This window comes from Gymnoscopelus microlampas (genome assembly GCF_963454915.1).
Source record: "Gymnoscopelus microlampas genome assembly, chromosome: 7".
Taxonomy (NCBI): domain Eukaryota; kingdom Metazoa; phylum Chordata; class Actinopteri; order Myctophiformes; family Myctophidae; genus Gymnoscopelus; species Gymnoscopelus microlampas.
In genome coordinates, this window is record NC_139944.1 from 53,689,382 (window position 1) to 53,715,037 (window position 25,656).

General features: G+C 42.8%; 2 protein-coding genes across 2 annotated transcripts in view; one reads left to right on the forward strand and one right to left on the reverse strand.

The window, feature by feature from the left end:
- Positions 1-5,669, reverse strand: part of LOC311049222 (tRNA (guanine-N(7)-)-methyltransferase-like) — a 28,566-nt gene extending 22,897 nt beyond the window's left edge. The window contains exons 1-3 of the mRNA XM_084062719.1: positions 5,472-5,669; positions 3,235-3,374; positions 1,471-1,655 (exon numbers count right to left, since the gene is read on the reverse strand). Of these exons, the coding sequence (XP_083918845.1) occupies positions 1,471-1,655; positions 3,235-3,374; positions 5,472-5,557 (411 nt within the window). The 5' untranslated portion in view covers positions 5,558-5,669. The remainder of the gene's footprint in view (positions 1-1,470; positions 1,656-3,234; positions 3,375-5,471) is intronic.
- Positions 5,670-15,979: 10,310 nt separating this feature from the next.
- On the forward strand, positions 15,980-24,406 carry LOC311049229 (uncharacterized protein). The gene is made up of 6 exons (XM_084062726.1): positions 15,980-15,986; positions 16,736-16,768; positions 17,814-18,014; positions 20,407-20,483; positions 21,481-21,524; positions 23,771-24,406. The coding sequence occupies exons 3-6, from the start codon at positions 17,822-17,824 to the stop codon at positions 23,835-23,837; spliced, it is 381 nt and encodes a 126-aa protein (XP_083918852.1). The 5' UTR covers positions 15,980-15,986; positions 16,736-16,768; positions 17,814-17,821; the 3' UTR covers positions 23,838-24,406.
- The last annotated feature ends 1,250 nt before the right edge of the window (positions 24,407-25,656 follow it).

The window sequence follows — 25,656 nt, forward strand, 5'->3', positions numbered from 1 at the left end:
TTATGTTGCTATAATATCAGTGTCAGTGTCAAGGAGCCCCACAACGATATGTATTTGGCTGTGGACCCCCCATCTCAAAAAAAAATTGTTCCAGGGACCCCCAGAAGCAAAGATTTGAGTAAAAAACAATTGCTTTATAGATACTGTATATATTCAAAGATTTGCAAAAAAAGATTTAAAAAAAAAAAAATTGCTATTTTTGAATAGCCAAAAGTATAAAATATGGATAAAGTGGTTACACAGATGCGTCCCCCGGTCTTAAAGGGTTAATTTCAAGGAACCCCCATAACTCTGAGAGAGTACAAATGGAACCAAATGGACCCTTACGGGTTCATTAGAGAAGATTTGTTTTTTTCTGCCCATTGGTCATTTAACTCATTGGCTGCCAGCTTTTTCAATGTTTACCTACAGCTGGCTGCCAGACTTTTTCAATGAGAAAAAAAAAAGCACTTAGGAGCCGAGATACATAATTCTTAAGTTTTAAGGTACAAGGAAGTGGATGGGAGTCTAAATCTTCGGTAAATCATATCTCCTTGGTCTTTGGGTTTTTTAAAAAAATAAAAAAAAATAAAAAAAAAAACTTTTATTTTGAAATGTTTTTTTTTTGAAAGAACGCAGATCTGCGTCAATGGCAGCCAACGGGCTTTTGCGCAAATGAACGCAGATCTGCGTCAATGGCAGCCAATGTCTTAAAATGTCAAACGTGATCATCTGGATCAGCTCACCCTGTTCTCCCCTGCCATAAGAATGCATTAGAGTAAAGTTGAGTCTGGACCGCTGGCGTAGACAGCGCGTCGTGGGGGTTCGAGTCCCGATTCCGACGGCCTTTTCCGAGTGTCACTTCCCATCTCTCTCCCCATTTCCTGCCAGCCTACTGTCATATCTTAACATTGGTTCTCAAAGTGGGGTCCGGGGACCCCCAGGGGTACTTGAGGGGGTTCCAGGGGGTCCCCAGCTAAATGATGGATAGGAACCAAATGGACCCTTATGGGTCTGTAACTCTGCGAGTGTACAAATGGAACCAAATGGACCCTAACGGGTCCATTTGGTTCCATTTGTACACTCTCAGAGTTAAGTTAACATTGATTTTACAACATGAATTGGGGTCCCAGATAGAAATGCCATTAAATGGGGGTCCGTAGCCCTAATGCATGTCAAACTGGGGGTCCTTAAAATGTACCTTTTCAAATGGGGGTCCGCGGGCTAATAAGTGTCCATTTGGCGGTCCTTCACATGAAAAAGTTTGAGAACCACTGTTCTATAATAATAAAAGGCATAAAAGCCCATAAATAAATCCCCCCCCCCCCCAAAAAAAGAATAAACTTGGACCAAATTTCCCCCCCCCCAAAAAAAAACATTTTCTCCTCAGATCGGCGCTGTGAGCTTGTAGATCTACTGTTTTTGAATAGCCAAAGAAATGTTGGGTGGGGGGGGGGGGGTACTGTAGTGATGGTGAGAGTCAAACCTTACCTGTCCCTTAGCGAAGAAGTTGGGCAGGTACTTCATGGCGTTGCTGCGGAGGCAGGCGATGTTCTGGTAGCCTCCTGGCTGGGAGGCCCTCAGGGAGCGGATGCGGTCCTGGACATAGTCTGACACTTTGACCCGGATCTCCAGACCCAACATCAGCTGGTCTGGGAACAGTGGAGACAGCTCCACTGTGAGGCCATCCATGGGAGTAGAGAGACAGTACAGTACAGTACAGACACAGACACACACAATATAAATAATACTTTCAGGCAGTGGCGTGCACAGACATTTTGAGAGGCAGGTGCTCAAGTAAATTATACTTTTTTTTTGTTTACTTGGTCTGCTCTTTTTTCCCTCTACACCTATACCTCTTTGCCAAAAATAGCCGATCTACAAGCCCACAACGCCTCGCAGCGCGAGGCGTTGTGGGCTTGTAGATCTGCTATTTTTGGCTAAAGTTCTCTTCAGAAAAGGGATGCTAGGTTTCGAGTGGTTATGGTAAAAAGAAAAATCATATCACATAAAGATTTGGCGGACCCCCTGTAGTAACTCTGAGGACCCCCTAGGGGTCCCGGACCCCCTGTTGAAGACCCCTGCTGTAAACTGAACAAAAAAAAATAAAATGTTTTTTCAAAAGGGCACTTCTGGTCAAGAGGGCAAAGGGCAGGTGCTCTAGCACCGCCTAAGTCTATCTGTGCACGTCCCTGCTTGAAGTGCCTGAAATGTCATATAAAAAATACGGCGAAGCATTATTCTGCTTCTACGGGCCGACGGCCTGGAATAAGCTTCCTTTGCACCTAAGACAGGCACCCTCTGTAGACAGTTTTAAAGCACAGCTCAAGACTCATTTATTCACTCTTGCTTTTAGTTGATTCTGTTTCTTCTGAATCTCTGTGCTGTTTGTTTCTGTCTTTATCGTTGCCTGACCCACTGCCTTTTTATCTTTGCTTTTATCTCTTGCCACTGTACTTTGCCACTGCTCTATTGTTTTAATTGTTTTGCTTGACCCGCTGCCTCTTATTTGTAACCATTACTTCTTGCCATTGCTCTTTTTGCCATTTGCTCTATTATTGCCATTGCTCTAATGTTTTTTTGCTTTTACCCTGTGTTTTGTTTTCATTTTTCCTTTCGTTTTCTGTAAAGCACTTTGAGCTGCATTTATGTCATGAAAGGTGCTGTATAAAATAAAGTTTATTATTTCAATTTAAAAGTTGTGAGCTTGTAGATCTGCTATTGCAAAAATATTTTTTGAAAATATAAATCGACATTTCTCAACATGGAAACGATTTATGCAAAATGATATTGTGGCATCACCTACGTCAGTGGTTCTCAAACTTTTTCATGTCAAGGACCCCCAAATTGACACTTATTAGCCCGCGGACCCCCATTTCAAAAGATATGCCAGGGACCCCCATAAGAGAAGATTTTTTTTTACAGCTCTAGCAGTGATTTTCAACCATTTTAATTTCAGGACCCCCAGTTTGACATGCATTAGGAGGACTACAGACCCCCATTTAATGGCATTTCTATCACTTGGACCGCAATTTATATTGTAAAATCTATGTCAATGTAACTCTGAGAGTTTACAAATGGAACCAAATGGACCCGTTAGGGTCCATTTGGTTCCATCTGTACACTCTCAGAGTTACAGACCCATAAGGGTCCATTTGGTGCCTAATCTATCATTTAGCTGGGGACCCCCTGGAACTCCCTCAAGGACCCCTGGGGGTCCCCGGACCCCACTTTGAGAACCAATGACCTACGTACCTAAAAGGCCTCCGTATCCACATCCAATGTCTGCAAACTCCACCTGAGCTGTTGTTGGACCTGTTGGTTTGTCACACTGCTGCTGCTGGAACACCTCCGGGTACAGATCTGACCAGTCCATACTGTCTGGACACACTGGGCTGATGATGACATACAGGAAACATTTTGTCAGTAAAATGATCTTAAAAGTTTCAGATTAACATTAGATCAGGGGTCTTCCAACGTTTTCAGGGCCAAGGACCCCCTAGCTGAGAGAGAGATGAAGCAGGGACCCGCCTCTATATTGTATAAAATTGTGTTTCAGATTCAACTTTTTTTGTTTTACTTGGTCTGCTCTTTTTTTCCCCCTCTGCACCATTTCATCATGATTTGTGTGCATGGGGATCTCATCTTAAACAAGCTAAGTGCTTAATGAGCTATCCAGTTTAGTAGACCTTGTATTGCGAATTTGTACTTCCATGTACTGTTATGTACTGTTCTCATGTCTTACTAAATAAAGTACATCAATCAATCAATCAAAACCAAACACCTCTTTGCCAAAAATAGCCGATCTACAAGCTCACAACGCCTCGCGCTGCGATATACAGTTCATAAATGCGTTTTATTGAAAATTAAAAAATATATATATATATTTTACAGAGTAGGTGGGGTGCTGAGAGGCTTCCCACCTCCGATAATAGACTTTCAACAACACAAAACAGCCTTTGCTTCGGTGAGTAGCGAAATGGTTTTGTTTATTTTCACTACTCTTGAGCACTCGCCGGGCAGTGGAATTCCTTGTACAAGCGCAGAGCGAGGGGAGAACTCACTAACGCTCTGAACCAGGGCTACTTTTCAGATATAAACTATGATATTATGAAACATACATTAACCACTTTAGCCCTATTTTAAACATAGGCTATTTGAAAATAGCCGATCTACAAGCTCACAACGCGTCCCGATGCGACGCGTTGTGAGCTTGTAGATCTGCTATTTCCAAACATTTTAGTACTTTTACTTTTGGTACTTTAAGTACATTTTTACACCAATGCTTTTTGTACTTTTACTCAAGTTCATTTTGAATTTCGGTCTTTTACTTGTAACAGAGTTTCTACATTGCAGTATTGATACTTTTACTTAAGTAAAAACATTTGAGTACTTTTTCCACCACTGTGTATCAATAGCTGTAGAATACAACCCTGGTAGACGTATTTATGATTCTGACGTTTTCAATCTACGAGAGTTGTAGGGTTCACCCGCCATGGAGACCTGGACTTTCTGCACTATACCCCGCAAAGTACTCCAAACATGTACACATTGAAAATAAAGGTGCTTACCCCAAAGCCCCAAATGTTAACTACTTCTACGGGGTAGTAGTTTAATGTAATAATCCATATCTTTCAACAAATAAGCGTTTTAATGCCGTATATGGCCGAACGCCATTTTTTTCACCCTCGTTTACTTCCTGTTTACATTGAGTGTAATTCCGAGCTTCACCGGATGCGCCCCGTCAATACCGCCCATTGGGAACTTCCGACAGAATCGGCCACAGACGGCATTAAAACACTTCTTTACTGAAAGATATGGATTATTACATTAAACTACTACCACGTAGAGACAGTTAACATTTGGGGCTTTGGAGTAAGAACCTTTATTTTCAATGTGTACATGTTTAGAGTACTTTGAGGGGTACAGTGCAGAAAGTCCCTGTGTCCATGGGGGGTGAACCCTACAACTCTCGTAGATTGAAAATGTCAGAATCATAAATACGTCTAGGAGAGTTGTATTCTACAGCATTGGTTCTCAACCCCCAGGACCCCCAGGGGTACTTGAGGGGGTTACAGGGGGTCCCCAGCTAAATGATGGACAGGAACCAAATGGACCCATATGGGTCTGTAACTCTGAGAGTGTACAAATGGAACCAAATGGACCCTAACGGGTCCATTTGGTTCCATTTGTACACTCTCAGAGTTACATTAACATTGGTTGTACAATGTGAATTGGGGTCCCAGAGATATAAATGCCATTAAATGGGGGTCCGTAGCCTAATGCATGTCAAACTGGGGGTCCTTGAAATTAAAATGGTTGAGAATCACTGCTAGAGAGCCGTAAAAACCTTCTCTTATGGGGGTCCCTGGCTTATCTTTTCAAATGGGGGTCCGCGGGGTAATAAGTGTCAATTAGGGGGTCCTTGACATGAAAAAGTTTGAGAACCACTGTTCTACAGCTACAACATTGTCATCAATAAAGTCACTCACTACTCAAACGTGTGGTCTGCCATGGGGTTAGAATGAGCTCGTTGTCTGTAGAAACGCTTCTGTGGCATCGACGTGCTCGTCGCCATCTTGTAATCTGGTGTTAAATATATTCAAGTATTAAATGATAAGTCAGTTACAAGCAGCTCCACTTATAAAAGTTGCAGCTAAACCACGTTTAATAATAAGACCAAGTAGGAACTACCGGGTCGCATGTATATGACGTCAACGAGAGACCAGGGTTGCCAGGTTATACGGTGGTAAAACATAAAACAAGCACAGTAGTAGACAGACAGCGTTGCCAGATTTTGCGAAAGAAATAAGCAACCAGGTCTATGAAAACAAGCCCTAAGCACTATAGTTTAAATCTATATATACATTGGCTATTTGAAAATATAATTACATTTAGGTTCCACAGATAAATATTGTTAAAATAGCCGATCTACAATCAAATCGTCTATTTTCAAAATGTGTGTCTCTTTCTTGGGTAATTTTTGACATGTTTTCCAATGTTTTTATAGTTTTGCAGGTTGACTACTTTTGATGCAGTAATGGTCTTATTTTTTTATTTTGAAAAGGTCTTAAAAGTCCTTGAATCGTAACTTTATAAATGTGCAGATACCCTGTATACACTTATACTGTATGTTGGTTTGTACTGTTGAGTGTTGAGTGAGAGAACAATGTTGCAAATCATCTGGGGGTCCCCAAAATCATATGGGGACCCCCCTACATCACTCAAACAGGCTAAATGATTGATAGTAGGAACCAAATAGACCCTTACAGGTCTCTAACTCCACAAGAGTGTACGTACACCCCAAGTACTTAAAGTGATCTACTTTTTTCCATATTCTGTCCGTATAACTTTAAGTTCTGATTTTCCACCCCTTTCTTTTTTGTAAACAGCATGTAGCAGGACTTACTTACAGATAGTTTAAACCCCCAGTTATATGACCACTCCTCTACTTTTCCAATTGCTTCCTTAATTTGTCCTATTACACATTGGTTATTGCGTCCCCTTACCCAGATAGCCCCATCATCTGCATATAAAGCGGACCCGATCCTTCTATCTATAGGTTCATAAATATGTCATTAATCATTATATTATATAGTACCGGGATAATTACACTTCCTTGCGGGATTCCGTTATCTATTATATATTCTTCTGACATCTCTGCTCCCACTTTAACCCTGAATCTTCTGTTCACTCTACCATACAGATTGTATATGTGAACAGGGCCGAAATTGTATCACATTTGACTTGCAATTTGTTTGTACTATTGCACTCTTCTCCTTTAATAAATAATCCAGAATAAAACTCACAACAAAAAAATATAAATGCACAATAAAGTGCTGGGTGCGTAATTACTGTGAGTCCTATCTGAACTAATTGTTTGTCGACTACGCCACTTTTGTTATAGAGGGAAGTCCCCTTTGAATACACTTTAACTTCTTCTTCAGGCTTTCACAGGTTCGAGGTTAACTGGTAAGTTTCAATACTTTTGGTTTTGAGAATACAACACTGGCATGAGAATATCCCTTTAAGAAACTGGACACGAATACAGTGTATCAAAAAAGGTAAGTCATATTTATTGGGTCCCTAATACATTGGCTTCTGTGCCTTAAAAACAATCAAATAAACACTATACTAATAAAACCTATATAAACATACAAAACACAATTAATCTACACAACAACTATAAAATAAATTATAAAGTTGTGCAAATTACACGGGGCTTAATCACAAGGGTTCCTTAGCATGGGGGGTTTCTGTGCAACAAATACTTTTCAAGTAAAGTGCTGTGCCAATAAAGTGCTTCAAGATACTCAACACGGTTTGTTCAGGGGTAATGCTGCATGTCCATATATGGGGGTAAGATGGGAAAGGGTTTGAGGCCAGTCGTCTTCGTCTTCTCTCTTCTTTCTCTCCGCCTGCAATTATAGAGATCTAGACCAGTTCACTGTGCATTTACACGATACATTTGCGTTGTCTCAGGCAGTGGTTATACAGGGATTCAACGTTGCTTGTTCGAATACTCACTCGCCAGCCAGGTTTTTACACCTGGCGCTGAGTTGGTTGCGTATGCAACGTTATCGCCACTTTCCGGTCTCAGCGCTCCTTATATGGTCTGGTCTCACTCGTCTCTCATATGGTCTGGTCTCACTCGCCTCTTCCTCCCCTTCGGTTCGATCGCTTTCTCCTCTTGGTTTCTCCTTTGAATGTAGGCACACCTCGGCTTCCAAACTCCTAGGTGGCTGGTATGTCTACTTCATCTATGCACTCCTCTACTCCGTGTCTCGGCACAACCTTCCCCTCTGCTGTCCTTCTCCTCACTGACGCCTCTGTCACTTGGGTGCTCTGTTCTCTCTTTCAAACGGTCCCGCCTCCGCTTTTGTACCTGCCAAACCACACCTCCCTCTTCTTTCATTTGTCCGTGGTGACAGTCTGTCTGGGGACATTGGCCATGACCGTGGCCTTGGGCGTGACCGCGTGACTGCCGCTCTGCCACTCAATGTCTCTCAATACATGTGACCAGGGGATCATGGGGAAAACAATTATAAACAATACAGTGCGTAATAATAATTGGTACAAAAATAATAAGATGGTGGGGTTAAATGAGGCAATTATACACATTAAGCACCAATAAAAACAAATTACAAAAGTTTTAAGAACCCCTCATTTCACCCTTGTCACATTCCCCCCTACTTTTTCGTTGGCAGTCCCTGGCAACTGGTTCTAAACGTCATGCCCGTACCTCTCAGGTGGCTGTCCTTGGTTCGCTCTTCCAGAGCGCCGCGGACCTTCAGGTTCCCTAGGACCGGGGAAAAACCCTACATAAGGCGGCCATATTGGTCCCACCGGTTCGGCTACTGGGGCAGGTTCGGGGCTCTCCATCGGTGACCTGGGGGCTATACACACTTTTAATGCATTCCTATGGATCGTTCTATCTCGCCCTCCTTTTTCAGGTCGGATCCTGTATACTAGGCCCGCATCCCCCACCCTCTCCAATACCACAAAAGGTTCTGGGTCCCACCATGGGCCCAGTTTACCTTGTCCCTGTCGGTTCCGGTTTCGTACCCACACCCTCTCTCCAGGTAACAATGGTGGCATACCGGCTCGGCGGTCATAGACCTGTTTACGCTGTCCTGCTATATGCACCATTTTTTTCTCGGCTGTCCTATACGCTGTGGCCATTCGTTTCTGGTGATCTTGCACCCAATCTCCCACTCCCATTCGATTTTGTGACAACGGTACTCCTAATGCTACATCTACCGGACGCCTCAGGTGGCGACCAAACATTAAGTACGCAGGCGCATAACCTGTCGCACCATGTTCAGTATTGTTATAAGCGTGTACTAACTCAGGTAAGTGTTCATTCCATCTGCCTTGGCGATCAGTATCTAGAGAGCGCAACATGTTTAACAGTGTTTGATTAAACCTCTCCACCCCCCCATTACCAGCTGGGTGGTAAGGGGTGGTGCGACTCTTAGTAATACCGTATGTATGACACAATTGCTGCATTAATTCGGATTCAAAATTCGGGCCTCGGTCCGAATGGAAACGAGCCGGGCAACCGAATGGCTGAATAATATGTGTCCAAAGCGCACGGACAGTCGTGGGCGCAGTTTGGTCACGCGTTGGAATAGCCCAACTGTACCTGGTGAATAAATCGGTTGCTACAAGAATATTCTGCCATGCGTCATTCGGCCTACCTAATGTGAGAAAATCAATAGCCACTACCTCCATAGGATACGATACTTCGAATGGCTGTAAGGGGGCCCTGGGCTCTATCCTGTCTTTCAGTAGGCTGCAGGCAACACAACCTCGCTGGAACTGTCGCACCGCCCCCTCCATGCCCGGCCAGTAGAACCGGCGCCGAAGCTGCGCCAAAGTCCGGTCCACTCCGGCGTGTGCCGAGGCCTCATGGAGTCCTTTCCACACCTCCTCTCGTCGCGCCCCTGGACAAACAAGCTGTAAGTAACATTCTTGTGTATGCTGATCAATCACTTGCCTATACAACACATTGTCTCTGATGCGCAACCGGTCCCACTGTCGTAACATTTGCCTGGCTTCCCGTGACCAACTCCTCTTCTCCATAAGGGTAGGCAGTTTCCTCCGCTCTACGCAACTCTTCACCATCTGGATGTCCGGATCTCGATCCTGTGTTCCCCGCCACTCAGCTCCAGCCCACCCGTCCTCTCTCTCCACCGGTGCCAACTCCACTACGGCCACTCCTACAGGTTGAACAGGGAACCTAGACAGGGCATCTGCGTTCGCATTGCTTTTTCCAGGTCGGTACTTTATATCATAGGTGAATGATGCTAGCTGGGCTGCCCAGCGCTGTTCCACCGCGCCTAGTCGAGCTGTTTGAAGATGCGCAACAGGATTGTTATCTGTATAAATCGTAAAATGAGCGCCAGTTAAGTAATCTTTAAATTTTTCGGTCACTGCCCATTTAAGTGCCAAGAGTTCTAATTTAAAGGAGCTATAATTTGCATCATTTTGTTCGGTAGGGTGTAGACTTCGGCTGGCGTAGGCGATTACTCGCTCCTGGCCATCTTGGACCTGTGCCAGAACGGCGCCGAGCCCGCGGCCACTCGCATCAGTATACACTACAAACGGTCGGTCATAATCTGCATAAGCCAGTATTGGAGCCTGCGTAAGGGCAGTTTTAAGAGCATCAAACGAGTTTTGGCATTCAGGGGACCACTCTATTTTACACTGATGGGACTTCACATCATTCGGGACTCCGATCAACAAACTATTTAACGGCCTAGCTATGGCAGCAAATGAGGACACGAAGCGGCGATAATAACCAGCCAGACCTAGAAAAGCGCGGACCTCGCGGACAGTCGAGGGTGGGTTCCAGTCTCTTACCGCAGCCAACTTTTCAGGGTCCGGGCGCACTCCCTCTTTGTCTACAACGTGGCCCAAGAACTTTACCTCCGGTTGGAGAAGCTTGCATTTATCGAGGCGCAGTTTCAATCCGTGTCTCCACAGCCGCTCGAAAACCTGGTCAAGGTGCTGCATGTGAGAGGAAAAGTCAGGTGAATATACAATAATGTCATCGAGGTACACTAATAATGACTCTGTCACCTGGCCACTCAAGCATCGCTGCATTAATCTTTGGAAGGTCGCGGGGGCGTTACATAAACCGAACGGCATACGTTGGAACTCGAACAGTCCTAAAGGGGTGGTAAACGCTGTCTTTTCTCGATCCCGAGGGTCCATACCCACCTGCCAATAACCGCTGGCCAGGTCGAGTGTGGAGAACCACTGAGCCTTGGTCAGGCTTGTTAAAGTCTCTTCAATCCGAGGTAAAGGGAAGGCATCTTTGTGCGTCACGGCATTCAGTTTACGGTAGTCGACACAGAAACGCCAGCTGCCATCTTTCTTCTTCACCAGGACAATGGGCGCTGCCCAGGGACTGCAACTCTCTTTTATCACTCCCTTGTCCAGCATGTCACTCAATAAGGTCTTCATTTCTCTATACATGGAGGGCGGCAGCGGTCGGTGCCTCTCGCGGATGGGTGCCGCGTCTCCAGTTGGTATTTGGTGTTGCACCACGTCCGTCTGCCCAAAATCTTCATTATGGACTGCAAACACCTTCTTCCATTTACACATCATCGCATGCAGCTCTTCTCTCTGCTGGTCAGGTAGGTCATCTCGCCGGGTCAACGCCTCCATCTCTTCAGGTAAGGTCTTCACGGGTCCCTCGTCTTCGATGCTCACCAGGGACACTTCCACGGCTCCGTCGGTTCCTAGGGACAGGTTCAGGTCTCGTCGTCCACGGACGTCGGCCTCCTCCACTGGATATAGCTTCCCTAACTTTTGATGTCTGCCCACGGTCACGCTATACGCGTGGGGGTTGCAGATGCGCACGGGGACTCGGCCATTACGCACGGTGACCAACGCTCGGGCCACTCCCAGATCAGTTCCTTCCGGCATGGCCTCCATCAGGGCCTCGTATTCGGCTCCATTTGGACCTTTCCAGGCACGGCCCCATACTACTAACTCACTGCGGGCGGGGACTCGGATTCTCCGTCGGCCGACAGGCCACACATAGCCCAATGCTCCGTCTTCGTGGGTCACTGCCTCCACTCTCCTACAGGCGGCGAATGCTTTTTTCCATGGTGTCCTCTCCTGTTGGCATGGAAACACAGACCTCCCAGAGAGTTTAAATAATGCATGCCACACTGCGTGGACTACGTTCATCCCAATGATCAGCGGCTCAATACAATGTTCATCTTTTACAATTACGATTCCTCTTCCCGGTATTTTCAGTCCTTCTAATTCTAAATCGAATATGGCATAGCCAGAATAGGGTAGATCAAGGCCGTTTGCTGCCCGTAGGCTAAACACCAGAGGCCCATTTTCCATTTTATCTTGCGAGAACTTTTCGTTAAACAAACTCTGCTGCATCAATGTGACTTGAGACCCCGTATCTAATAAACCCCTCATTTGGACTCCCCCCATTGTTATCCCAATTGTCGGACATTCCCCCACAAACACTTCATTGGCCCTTAACTTTTTTTGTGAACGTTGCACCTCTGCCCCCCGGACCTCGGCGACAGGGCGTACTAGTTTAACTGACTTCGGTCGGATCTACAGAATCTCGCTATATGACCCGCCTGTCTACACTGGCTACATATCGGCCTACCTCCTTCATCCCATTCGTAGCGCTGAGAGGCCGTATACCGTCGCTCAGGTGGCGGTGGAGTGCGCGCTCGTGCGTCATTGGTGCCAGTGCGGAGGAGCGGTCTGATTTCCTTCATGAGTTCCTGCGTGAATCCTTGCATTTGAGTTTTTACGTCGTCCATGATTTCCTGTTTTAATTTTTCTCTCCAAGCAGGGTCCTGAGAAGGGTAGGGGACAGAAATAGGATTAACAGCGTGGCACGTTATTTCAGTAGTTCCATGTTCAGTAGCTAACAGGTAGGCTTCTTCGCGTAAAGCAGCAAAATCTTCATCTGGGTGTCGTCGAGCATATATTTTTAAGGCTTGGCCCAGGGGGCCCTCAGCTAAACCCATAACAAACTGATCACGAAGAATGGCTTCGGAGGGAGCGGTGCTTGGGTCGTGCTGCCGCAGCCCACAAAACAGCTCTCTAAGTCTCAGGGTGTAAGTTTGTACATTCTCTCCTGCGCGCTGTGCGCACCGATAGAATAGTGAGCGCATTTCTGCGACAGAGACAGTTTCTTTATATAAAGCATCTAAGTATTTAAAAACTTTTGCCACTGTGTCGCGTTCGCCCTCCTCAACCACACTAATCTGCCGTTTAGCTTCGTTGGTTAGCGTTTTAATTATAATAGCAACTTTCCTGATTTCTGGTAGTTCCTGGGTACTTAATAATCCTCTAATCTGGTCTTTCCATTCCCTATATTTACTCTCGCCTTCTGTTCCACCAAAGGTGGGTAACCATGGGGCACCGGGATACACCGCCATCATCATCATTCTGAATCCGTAAAGCAAAAAACAAAAAGCAACAAAAACAACAAAACAGTACAGTTTCTCTTAAGGGTATTCTCATGTGTTTGTTCTCAACCAGTCCTGCCGCCAACGCCAAATATGTGAACAGGGCCGAAATTGTATCACATTTGACTTGCAATTTGTTTGTACTATTGCACTCTTCTCCTTTAATAAATAATCCAGAATAAAACTCACAACAAAAAAATATAAATGCACAATAAAGTGCTGGGTGCGTAATTACTGTGAGTCCTATCTGAACTAATTGTTTGTCGACTACGCCACTTTTGTTATAGAGGGAAGTCCCCTTTGAATACACTTTAACTTCTTCTTCAGGCTTTCACAGGTTCGAGGTTAACTGGTAAGTTTCAATACTTTTGGTTTTGAGAATACAACACTGGCATGAGAATATCCCTTTAAGAAACTGGACACGAATACAGTGTATCAAAAAAGGTAAGTCATATTTATTGGGTCCCTAATACATTGGCTTCTGTGCCTTAAAAACAATCAAATAAACACTATACTAATAAAACCTATATAAACATACAAAACACAATTAATCTACACAACAACTATAAAATAAATTATAAAGTTGTGCAAATTACGCGGGGCTTAATCACAAGGGTTCCTTAGCATGGGGGGTTTCTGTGCAACAAATACTTTTCAAGTAAAGTGCTGTGCCAATAAAGTGCTTCAAGATACTCAACACGGTTTGTTCAGGGGTAATGCTGCATGTCCATATATGGGGGTAAGATGGGAAAGGGTTTGAGGCCAGTCGTCTTCGTCTTCTCTCTTCTTTCTCTCCGCCTGCAATTATAGAGATCTAGACCAGTTCACTGTGCATTTACACGATACATTTGCGTTGTCTCAGGCAGTGGTTATACAGGGATTCAACGTTGCTTGTTCGAATACTCACTCGCCAGCCAGGTTTTTACACCTGGCGCTGAGTTGGTTGCGTATGCAACGTTATCGCCACTTTCCGGTCTCAGCGCTCCTTATATGGTCTGGTCTCACTCGTCTCTCATATGGTCTGGTCTCACTCGCCTCTTCCTCCCCTTCGGTTCGATCGCTTTCTCCTCTTGGTTTCTCCTTTGAATGTAGGCACACCTCGGCTTCCAAACTCCTAGGTGGCTGGTATGTCTACTTCATCTATGCACTCCTCTACTCCGTGTCTCGGCACAACCTTCCCCTCTGCTGTCCTTCTCCTCACTGACGCCTCTGTCACTTGGGTGCTCTGTTCTCTCTTTCAAACAGTCCCGCCTCCGCTTTTGTACCTGCCAAACCACACCTCCCTCTTCTTTCATTTGTCCGTGGTGACAGTCTGTCTGGGGACATTGGCCATGACCGTGGCCTTGGGCGTGACCGCGTGACTGCCGCTCTGCCACTCAATGTCTCTCAATACATGTGACCAGGGGATCATGGGGAAAACAATTATAAACAATACAGTGCGTAATAATAATTGGTACAAAAATAATAAGATGGTGGGGTTAAATGAGGCAATTATACACATTAAGCACCAATAAAAACAAATTACAAAAGTTTTAAGAACCCCTCATTTCACCCTTGTCACATATACTGTAAGTTATATTGTATTAACATACTCTACCATACATATTGTATAAGTTATATTGTATTAACATACTCTACCATACATATTGTATAAGTTATATTGTATTAACATACTCTACCATACATATTGTATAAGTTATATTGTATTAACATACTCTACCATACAGATTGTATAAGAAATTGTATTAACATACTCTACCATACAGATTGTATAAGTTATATTGTATTAACATACTCTACCATACAGATTGTATAAGTTATATTGTATTAACATACTCTATACAGATTGGACAAAATTACATTTTATTCATTAAAAAAAGTTACATAGTGAGGCTTTAATGTTTGACATCAACACGGTCTCACTCCGAAAACGTAGCCGGTTGCCTTTTTGTCAGAACCCCGCGACGGAGCCGAATGCCGTCGCTGGACGCCAGCGACGTAATTATGTGCCTTCCACGGTCACTCATAGACATTCATTGAGGTCCAAAGACGACACATTGCGCCGTCACAGGCGGGCCATTGATAATGCATTGGCATTTCAAAACGTGCGCTAAGAAGCTTGTTTGAAATGCACCAGACCACACGCCACCACCCACAAAAACCTGTAAATATTCTGAGTATTTACATACTAGTTTGGTCATTTTTCGATGAGTATTTGTTGAGAACGACACTTTTATTTAACTTTTGTATACCCGTGACGTCACGTCAGATTACTTCCGTATGACTTGATTGACAGTAGTAAAGATCCGATCAAAACTATTTATTTTAATCTAATAGATCTATATAAATGATCTGCTTGTCCACTAATCAATTATTCTGGCACTTAAATGCCTAATGTATGAACAATTCTAGCAATAAATAATTATTTGTAATTTCTTGATTCCTAGCACTCATAAAATCCCGCCTACTGCATCCGGATGTTCACCACGTCCACATACATGAAAACAAACATAACGTTTCCGTATCCGTTCTGAACCGGAAATGTGGTTATAGGCACATTTCACGTTCTGTAAAGGTTCTGGCCTTCTTTTAAAGCTTTTTGAAACAAATAGCAGCAGTCTTTTGCAGTCGCTTAGGAACAAATAGCAGCATTTATTTTTTCTCAAAACGATTTCATGTTTTTTGTAACATTTAGGACGTAAACAATCATATTGAGGGGCAGTTGTGCAGCAAAAACGTCATTACCAGTGTTGCCAGATTTTGTGAGAGAAACAAGCAACCACTGGTCTAGGAAAACAAGCCCAAAAGAAGCAACTATGGGCCACATGACTCATGAGCACTTCAAACATATACGTCAGCTGCTTCAAAATAGTAGATCTACAAGCTCACAACGTGTCGTGATGCGACGCGTTGTGAGCTTGTAGATCTGCTATTTTCAAATTCATTTTTTGGGGAAATTATAATAAGCATACCTGGCAACACTGGTATGCATATGTGCGTCTATGCCTCCCATGATGCATTGCATTGTTTTTCAACTACATCGCGGTAAGTGAAGTCTTGTTACTTTTTCATTTATTTAATAGAAATACATGTTAAATCTGCACCCCCACCACCACTAAATCATAGAACCACAACACAGGGTTGTTGCTAACATGTTAGGGTGTGTACAGTAGCAAGTTGGTTGGTCTGTATAAGTTTAAAACTGTTTTACAGTGGACATATCCCTAAGCTAACAAGCCATAACAAACAAACACAACAACATGAGCTCGGCTATTTGTGTGTGTCCCTCTTCATTTGTGTTTAGTTATGTATTCTATATGCCATGTTTGTTTGCACAACACTAAAGGCAAAACGAAATGTAATCATTGTTTGTGTTTCCCATTCTGAGTGTACAAAATATGGATGTTTTATTATGAATAGAATACAAAAGGATCCTATTGAGCCATAGTGCTTTCTTGTGGTTTAAGGGTTTGGCCATTTTTCATATACCCTGTGCTAAGTTTGTTTATAAACAAGCTACGTGCTTAACTGAGCTATCCAGTTTAGTAGACCTTGTATTGCGAATTTGTACTTCCATGTACTGTTATGTACTGCCATGTACTGTTCTCATGTCTTACTAAATAAAGTACATCAATCAATCAATCAATCAATCAATCAATAAAGACCAAGAGATCCTGAATATCAGTGCTTATATTGTTTAGTTACAGAACTGTAAGGGTCCATTTGGTGGCCACTGGAATATTTGATCTTAAGTATTATGCATTTATATCTTCATTTCCCTCCCCCCTTTACAGGTTTCTTTCTTTGTCATTCATCACCTTGTTCCAGTGAGTACCAACAACTTAAAACACAATAACACAACCACACATCTTTAACTCACAGCAAATACATGACAGAAATTGGAATAATGTGTGTTCAGTGTTGGACAAACTAAACAAATGTAGCACTCTATTCTACTAAGTTATTCTTTATTAAAGCTCTCTTACAAAATAAGTAGCTACACTTCTATTTGACTCTGAGTGATTGAATGAAACACAGAAATGTAAATGCTACAAATGGATGCACGTGGATAATTCTCTATGAATACCAACTGTACTCAACTCATTTGGTGTGCTGTTGAAGATGTATTGATGTAGCTTTTGTCAACCTGGTGAAGAAAATAGATAGAAACTTGAAAGCTACATCATTCTGAAAATAGTTGTAAAGGTTTTGAATGCCAGACTCTCACTTACATATGTTTTTAATTAAAACATTTGAGTACTTTATCCACCACTGGTTCTACACACCCTGCTTTCAAGTTTAGTCCCATTGTCATACAAAGTGTTTTGTTTTGTGCAGCCATTGTTCTGCAACCTGTTAAGTACTGGGAGCTGATGGTACTGTAGGTGTTGCACGCTATATGAGCAAATCAAATAACAGCATTTATTTTAATTTTATTTATTATTATTTTCTAATCAAACTGATCCCAATCCTGTTTTTTGTTTTGATCCAGATTTGAGTAGGTTTTCCTGATCTCATCAGATATCAGAGTGCTCCCAATCCTGTTTTTTGGTTTTGAACTACCCAAAATCCAATCTAGATAGGGATTAAAAGTTTTTAACTTAATGAGAATTAACACTTTACCCAATTTTATTGTAGGGTTTTATCTTAAATAGCTGATCTAAAAGCTCACAACACATTGCTATGCAACATGTTGTGAGCTTGACGATCTGCTATTTCTGAATAGCAAATTAATATAATTTGGGGTCCTTGACATTAAACATTTACGGTGCCACAGCCAGAAGAGTGTATTTGGTTCCTTCTGTACATTCTTACAATTATTATGAATAAATACATTGTGTAAAATTCTGGTTATTTTCTTTGTCTCAACAGTTCCAAAAATGACACGACCGAAGAAAAAGACATGTCCCAAATGCCAAGCCAATATGGAGGCCAGGAGGATGTCCTGTGGGACATGTTATTCTCTCCAATCAAAACCAGCAGTGGCTGCCAAAGTACTCAAGTATGGCCCAGAGTGGGCCAAAAGAATTGTTAAAGACAAGAATGTGTCTCGCCAAGTGGACAATATGTGCAGTAAGTAAAACTATACGTAGATCCTTCTAAAAAACATGTAAAAGTTGTAAGAAAATATATATTTTTACCTTGATGATTATTATATCAATACAGCTCATGAATAAATCTCAAAATATTAGAATATTACATAAGACCAATCATATAAACAATTTATAATATAGAAATATCAACCATCTTCAAGGTATGTTAATTTATGGACTCAATACAGTATTTTTAGGTTGGCTCAGACAGGGTGCCTTTTTTCCATGTGAATAATCGCATCCTGTGTGCAGTGGCCTTTATAGTGTCCCCCCCCCCAGCTGTCAGCTTATTACATGGTCTTAGCTAGGTAGGTAGGTACTTTATTCTTCCCCGAGGGGAAAGGCAGCTCTCATAGAGACATCAATAAAAACACATTAGATGAAACAAAAAAAATGAATAATAAATAAATATGCATCTAAGCATCGTCAACCTACAATATTAAGAAGACAGACCAAACACTACTCAAGAGTCCGATGGCTTGCATCCCACATCCCCCATCCTAATCAGCCTGATCAAGCCAACCAGATGAGGACTTGTACAGTCTTATTGCTGCAGGCAGAAAATATCTCCTATAGCGCTCCTTCTTGCAACTTGGGACTGACTGTTACATGTAACAGTCTGTTGCTGAAGGAGCTTTTCTGCCCTGCCACAGTAGTAGGGAAGGAGAGGGATTGTCCATGATGGCCACAGTATCCAAAGTGGTACCGAGGACAGAACCAGCTTGATTCAGCCTCCTGCTGTCGCCTTCCTTGATACTACCCCTCCAACATACCGCCGCATACAGTACTGCGCTGGCCACTACTGATTGATAGAACATGTTCAGCAGAGTCCTACACACCAAAGGAGCTGAGCCACCTCAGGAAGTAAATCTGCCCCCCGCCCTTCTTGTATAGGACATCTGTGTTCCCAGTACAGTCAAGTTTATTGTCCAATTGCATGCCCAGATGCTCTGGACTACCTCCACATCTCCCTCGATGGAAATGGGAGACAATGGGGGAGCCACCATCTTCCTAAAATGCACCACCATCTGCTTTATTTGGCAATTTTAGTAACAGGTGGTTCTGTTTGCACCACCTGACAAAGCTGTTCACCAGTCCTCTGTACTCCATCTCTTAACCTCTACTGACACATGCCACAATAGCTGAATCATATTCTGCATATTTCTGCAAAGGACAAGTTGCTGGACTTATATACTTGGCTGTCCTGTATATTGCTATTCTGTGTTAAATGTTTGTTTTTATGTGAATATAAATGAATGTGTTAGTGTCATCCACATTGGCTTTTAAATGTTTTTATTTTATTTGTTTTTGTGAGCTTGCAGATCTGGTATTTTCTGCATCCAAGTATGTCATATGTTGTAGTATAAATGAGGCTTTTAAGAGTTTCAGAAATGAATGACTTAGACGTGTTCCCAGAGAACATATAGGTTATCCCGGTCTGAATGGGTTGTGTACATTCATTGAAATTAGCCAAACTATAATTATTGTCAGCGAAGATTTGTAGTGTAGAGTGGCAACAGGAGGGGGCCTAGTATAGAGCACTTTGGAATCAACTAAGTATAGGTTTTAAGTGGTTAGGCACTTAAACCCTATATACTTTGTTGACTGGAGTCCCCCATGGATTTGTACTTGTTCCCTTTACACCCAATCACTACAGCATCACTAAAGACACATAGATTTGTCTAATTTGCCCAATTTTTGTCCACAGCTAGGCGTTTATCTTGTGCTGCTTGTTGTGACTCTGGCATAGTTGTACAACTTAACAGCATTACCCCACATTGTCATTGTTTTATAGTAAGACATTATGATGTCACGTGAAGGCTTGACCAATCATGGAGACACCTAGCCTGGGATCCAGCCTGATTCGCTACGTTCGGCGGACTTTTTTCTCTCTCTCCGCTTATCAGTCTGGAATGCCTCCTATCTCCAAGGGAGGCGGGACATGACAAACGTTTCGAGTCGTGCCGTGGCTTCTGATTGGTCTGTGGTGCGGGGCGGGACAAAAAAAACAGTGGGATCGTTGTGATTCGTCATTCGTTTGAACAACATCCAATCAGCAACGACGTTGCCTAACGTAACATATGTAGTTCCAGTGTAGTTCTGCAAAACGAGTCAATGGGGTGCGTTCCAGACTGAGAAGCGAAGAGAGAAAAAAAAGTCCGCCGAACGTAGCGAAGCAGGCTGGATACCAGGCTAGGAGACACCACCCTTTTCCCCTCTGATGGGCTATGGGCATAAACAGCCCCTCTCTGATTGGCTATGGGCATAAACACAGATGCATAGAGATTCAGAAAATGTATAGATAGATGTAAAATACTGCTGACATTTACAAAGCATCATGGCTTAATGAACTTGTCTTTTCATCCTTCAAGTTTACAAGAAATGTTCCCAGATGAAAAGGTCCCAGGTCTACCCATATAAGGAGATAACAGGGAGAAGGACAAATGAGGTAAAAAAATATAGAACCCTATCTGTCTGTGTGTGTCTCTCTCTCTCTCTCTCTACACACACACACACACACACACACACACACACACACACACACACACACACACACACACACACACACACACACACACACACACACACACACACAGGCTACATACACACACATAGGGGACATTTCTGTTTGGTCGATTATTGCTCTATTGTAACAAAGGTTCTTGGCAATAACTGTTATACCGTTGGGACGCATGTTTATTTACTATTTAAATGGTTCCCCATTTGTAGTGAAGATGCAATTATGGGATGAGCATTTATGGGTTGTGGCCACTAAAAATGTGACAAATCAGTCAGGGGGTCAGGGTTCCTACAAGGGTTTATTAAAACAACCCACTGTTCCAGTAAGTTAACTTCACGTCACCAGGCTTTCTGCTTTTCAATAGTGTGAGGAACTGTGAGGTCATTTTACTGCTCAGTGCTCAGATCCTGTTCAGACTACTTTAACCAGTAATTTGCACAAACCAGTTCTACACAAAGAGAGGCCGTTTCTGTACCCGCTCTAGACTCCAAAAAGTCCTGATGCTATCGCACATCACAATGGTTTGATGTGCAGATGGCGATTTAATAGACATCGTCCAAGGCTAATAGTCTCACAGTGTATAGATAAAGGAAGCAGGGAGAGTATTGGAGCAAAGGTCTGACCTGCCCAGGAATCAACCTGGGGACTCAGTGTCAGGCGGTAGTATTTCCCATAACCACTTGGCTGTCGGCCCCACAGAACCATGTTAATTTGTATATTTGTCTTAAGGCTGATCATGACTGAGACAAGCAAAGGTACTGAAAATAATGGTATACCTTACCCAGTGATTTCTTATACTGTGTGTGTGTGTGTGTGTGTGTGTGTGTGTGTGTGTGTGTGTGTGTGTGTGTGTGTGTGTGTGTGTGTGTGTGTGTGTGTGTGTGTGTGTGTGTGTGTGTGTGTGTGTGTGTGTGTGTTTTTTTAGGGCAACAAAGAAGTGTTGGTGCATTGGGCGCCTTGTCCTGCATGGTAAGACATTTTTGATATTATTCAATTGACACTATTTGCCCTACCAGAGGCAGTTGTTTCTGGTTGATCCCACAATTCTTTCTTCCCTCTCAAATTTGCCTTACTATTTAGGAAGGTTACACCTCATCTGTGTGGTGTTGCAGACCTGCCGATGGCCCACATTTTCACATCAAAGTACGCTGGTACAACGTGTCCAGTTAAAGTAGGCAAAATGAAAAGCTGACGACCTAACTTCCAGGTGCTTTTATCTCTCTCCCTCACTCTCTGCTGTGTGCAGCTGTGTGCTGTTCAGCGTAGAGCTTAAGATCTCAGCCCGAGGCCGACGGGTCTGCGCGGCGAGGGCTGGGCCGGGCCCAATTGGTCACGTATTTGTCGGGCATTGGGTTGGGTCACTTTTTGCCAGATCTGAAAGGTATGGCCTACACGAGCCTTTGTCACCATTTTGTCCATACATGGTATGTCTGGTTGTGGTTATGTTTCTTCTGCATGAATAAATAGGCACAGACTACATGGTATGTCTGGTTGTGGTTAGGTTTCTTTGTCGGGTTGTGGTTAGGTTTCATCTGCATGAATAAATAGGCACAGACTACTCATGACATCACTATTATGTTACAAGTATAAATACAGATGGTATATATAAAACGTAAGACAAATATTTCAATTAGACCTTCAATGTCAAATATCCTGAAATATCGATCAATTACATTTTATTATCCATAAATTAGGGTTCCCCCTATCAGTATATCGAACAAAGTTCGATTCATTTAGCAAACCTTGCCGATGGAGTCCATTAAGAGGAAGAGGAAAAGAGAGATAGAACAGGGTACCTCCTTGACTGATGTTGATGTTGATTTGGTCTACCTCCCTAACGTCAAGGAAAAGCACCTTGATTTCTCTGAGATGAAAGGCGAAAGACGGAAAGACGAAAGTGAGGGAGACTTCACTTTCGTCTTGAGGGAGACTTTCGTCTCCCTCACTAACGAAAAGCACCTTATGTGAAGTCCGGCTTAGGTCTGGCAGAACCAGGTCTCCTGGTCTTGTTTTTATCAGGCAGGCAAGCGCAGCGCGGTATCATGATGTCTCTGTGACTATGTAAGCTGCGCTCATAACTGTGGCTGTGAGTTATGAGCTACTTGATACAGTTGAGCATGTGTGACTGTGTGTGCTGTGGCGCAACAGTTGAGCGTGTGTGTATGTGGCGGTGGCCGCTGTGGCGTCTGCATGCATGCAGTGCCCAAGTGGAGCGGAGGACATTGTTGAAACCATCCACGGTCACTTTTGTATATCCTAATAATATTATAGACGTGTGAACTTTGTAGCTATAATAGCCTGTACACCTGTTGCCTGATTTAGCGGCGGCCGTCAGCCGTGTTCTCCAGCGAGGCTCCGATGTTTATTGTTCCTTAATTAGGACGGTGCTTGCTACAAGCTGGGTTTTTGTTTATATATAAAGACAGTTGGAAAAGGGTAGAATGACTCTGTTCTTCGAATCACCAATATGTAATGACAAAAATATAAGGCTGCATGCAACAATTATACTTCTTTAGAATGTCAGGCTTCGGGCTGTGTTGGGCTCCAATTGTCAATTATGTATCGTTTCTGTCGGGCTGGGTTGGGCTGGGCTCACATATTTAGGCCCGATTAAAGCTCTAGCTCAGCGTATGGGCTTGATTGGCAGCTGCAGTCCACCGGCCTCAGCAGTTGAATTGGAAGCTTCTGTGTAATTTGCTTGTACAGCTTGAATGTACAGGAAGGTTACAAAATTCACATTGTTGGATTCTAGTAATTAATGACTGTTAGTCGACTAATGTTGTTAATGACTTCTCTTTCAGACTTCAGATATGGACTGTCTGTCACCAGTACTAGAGTAAATTGTTTTATGAGGAACTAATCTAAATTCACATCAGTCAAAATCAAAATAATGAAATTACCAGAAGTGGAATGTTGGCCGCTATGCTTCTTGTCTTATCTTTTTTACATGTAGGCATTAGGCAATAGACATACATGTGCATTAGGGCTGCATGATACTGATGCAAACACTTTTTCCCCTCGACACCAAATCTCGTCACCAAAAATTGATAATCTACAAACTCACGTCACGTCTCAGTGCGAGGCATTGTGAGGTTGTAGATCTTCTCTTAGAATGTTTCAGGTGGTTAATATAAAAATAAAAGGTGTCCCAGTGCCCCTTTTGAAGACCCATGGGATAAATGAATTTCTCTAAATAATGTATTTATACTTTACAGTGACAAAATCTGGGAAGACACATGGGAACCAGCCAAGAAGTTTCCAGAGGACAGGGCCAACCAGTAACCTCACGCCTAAAGGGTACGGTCCGATGAAAGTATGGCTGCCAGCTGATAACCCTCCCCGTATCCGCCTTCGTCTCACCCGATTGGACAGAGGTGGAAAACCAGCATCTACGCCATACTTTGAAACCACTACATCTCAGAGGACAATATTGTACTTTTACTTTGTGTTAATATTTATTTTGGAGATTTTGTTTATTATTAGAAAACATACATTAACCACTTCAGCCTTATTTCGGCCATTTGAAAATAGTCGATCTACAAGCTCACAATGGGTTGCGATGCGACACATTGTGATCTGTCTTGTAGATCTGCTATTTTCATATTACATTTGGAAACTTGAAATGGGACATTCTGCAAGATGAGCACTTTTAGTTTTGGAATACTTTGGAATACATGCCAATGCTTTTGCACTATTACTCAAGTCACATTTAACAGAGTATATTTCTACATTGCTGTATTGATTCTTTTACTTAAGTGAAACGTGAGTTCTTCCACTGCCTATTTTGTTCTGTGCAATATGTTTTCTTTGTTTCTTTCTTTGGTGTCATTAAAAGCCTTTTGCACTTTGAATGTTGTTTCTTCCAAGATGTCAATCTATACCAATCAACAGTGATATTAACTGTCTTTTGTCAATGAATGAATGTATCCTAGATATACTGGATATGAGCCAGATACTGTATGTAGGCAATACAGTGTCAGCTGCAGATAGACTATACAACTGTATGGACAGTTGTTTATTCAGACTCATTATCCAAGAAAACATATGTTTTACAAAATGAAATGAAGGTGATGCAAGGAGATACACACTTTTGATAATACATCATTTGCCAACCATGGAAACAATGAGAATTTAAAGCCATACACCCAATAACTTAATGGTTCAGACAATGATGATAGTTATCTATAAGAGGCTATGCATCATATGCCACTCATCTAGACTGTGGCAAAACAAAGCATCATGAAGCTGGAGTTTGGAAGCGCTTGTTTGGAAAATCCTCCTAACTCCTCACTCCTACTGACTCCTCATACCCTCTTTTGTGTGTAGACTGCTAGCCATGCATGAAAATCAATGTTATTTCTATATTCCTGAGGGGTTAACGTGTAGACAATAAACTGAATGGGATCCAGGATTTGAAGCCTGGAGAAGAGGAAGATGCCTCAACAAGTGTTACAGAGAATGACCTGTTTGACAGATTTGTTTTGCATCATAGCCCACAAACAAACAAGGAACAGACTGAGAGGTGTTCGGACCTTTTTGATAAAAGGTAAAATGATTGTCATTTTAAAGCCCAAACCACACCAATGATTTGCGATGCAACTCCTTGCAACTAAACAGTTTTATGGACATGTCACACCAATGCAACTCCTTGGAACTGCCATTGGGGATAATGGTTGCGAGCAGTTGCAAGTAATTGCATGAAACCGTTTGGTTGCAAGGAGTTGCATCATGCTAGCCAGGGGAATGAGGCTTAGGCTTAGGTAACCCTAACCTAACCCTAAACTACGTATCAGCTCCAACATGTAGTTTTCCTAATTGTAATGGATGACTATGTAAGTAAGGCACACATCAATATCTCAAACACATTTGGTTACTAAATAATTCCTGAAACATCTGTTTGACTGATTTTATCTAGGATGGCTCTGAAATGGTCTGAGAATGTATGACTGTTAGACTCATAGCTTGGAAGGAGATGGACATTAAACTTTGTCATAGGTCAACAGCAAATCCATAATTTGAAAGGCCTTGCCCTACATAGAAACATATTTCATTGTAAATATTATGGGTTGTTCCTGCTCATCACAGGTGCCCTTTGAACATT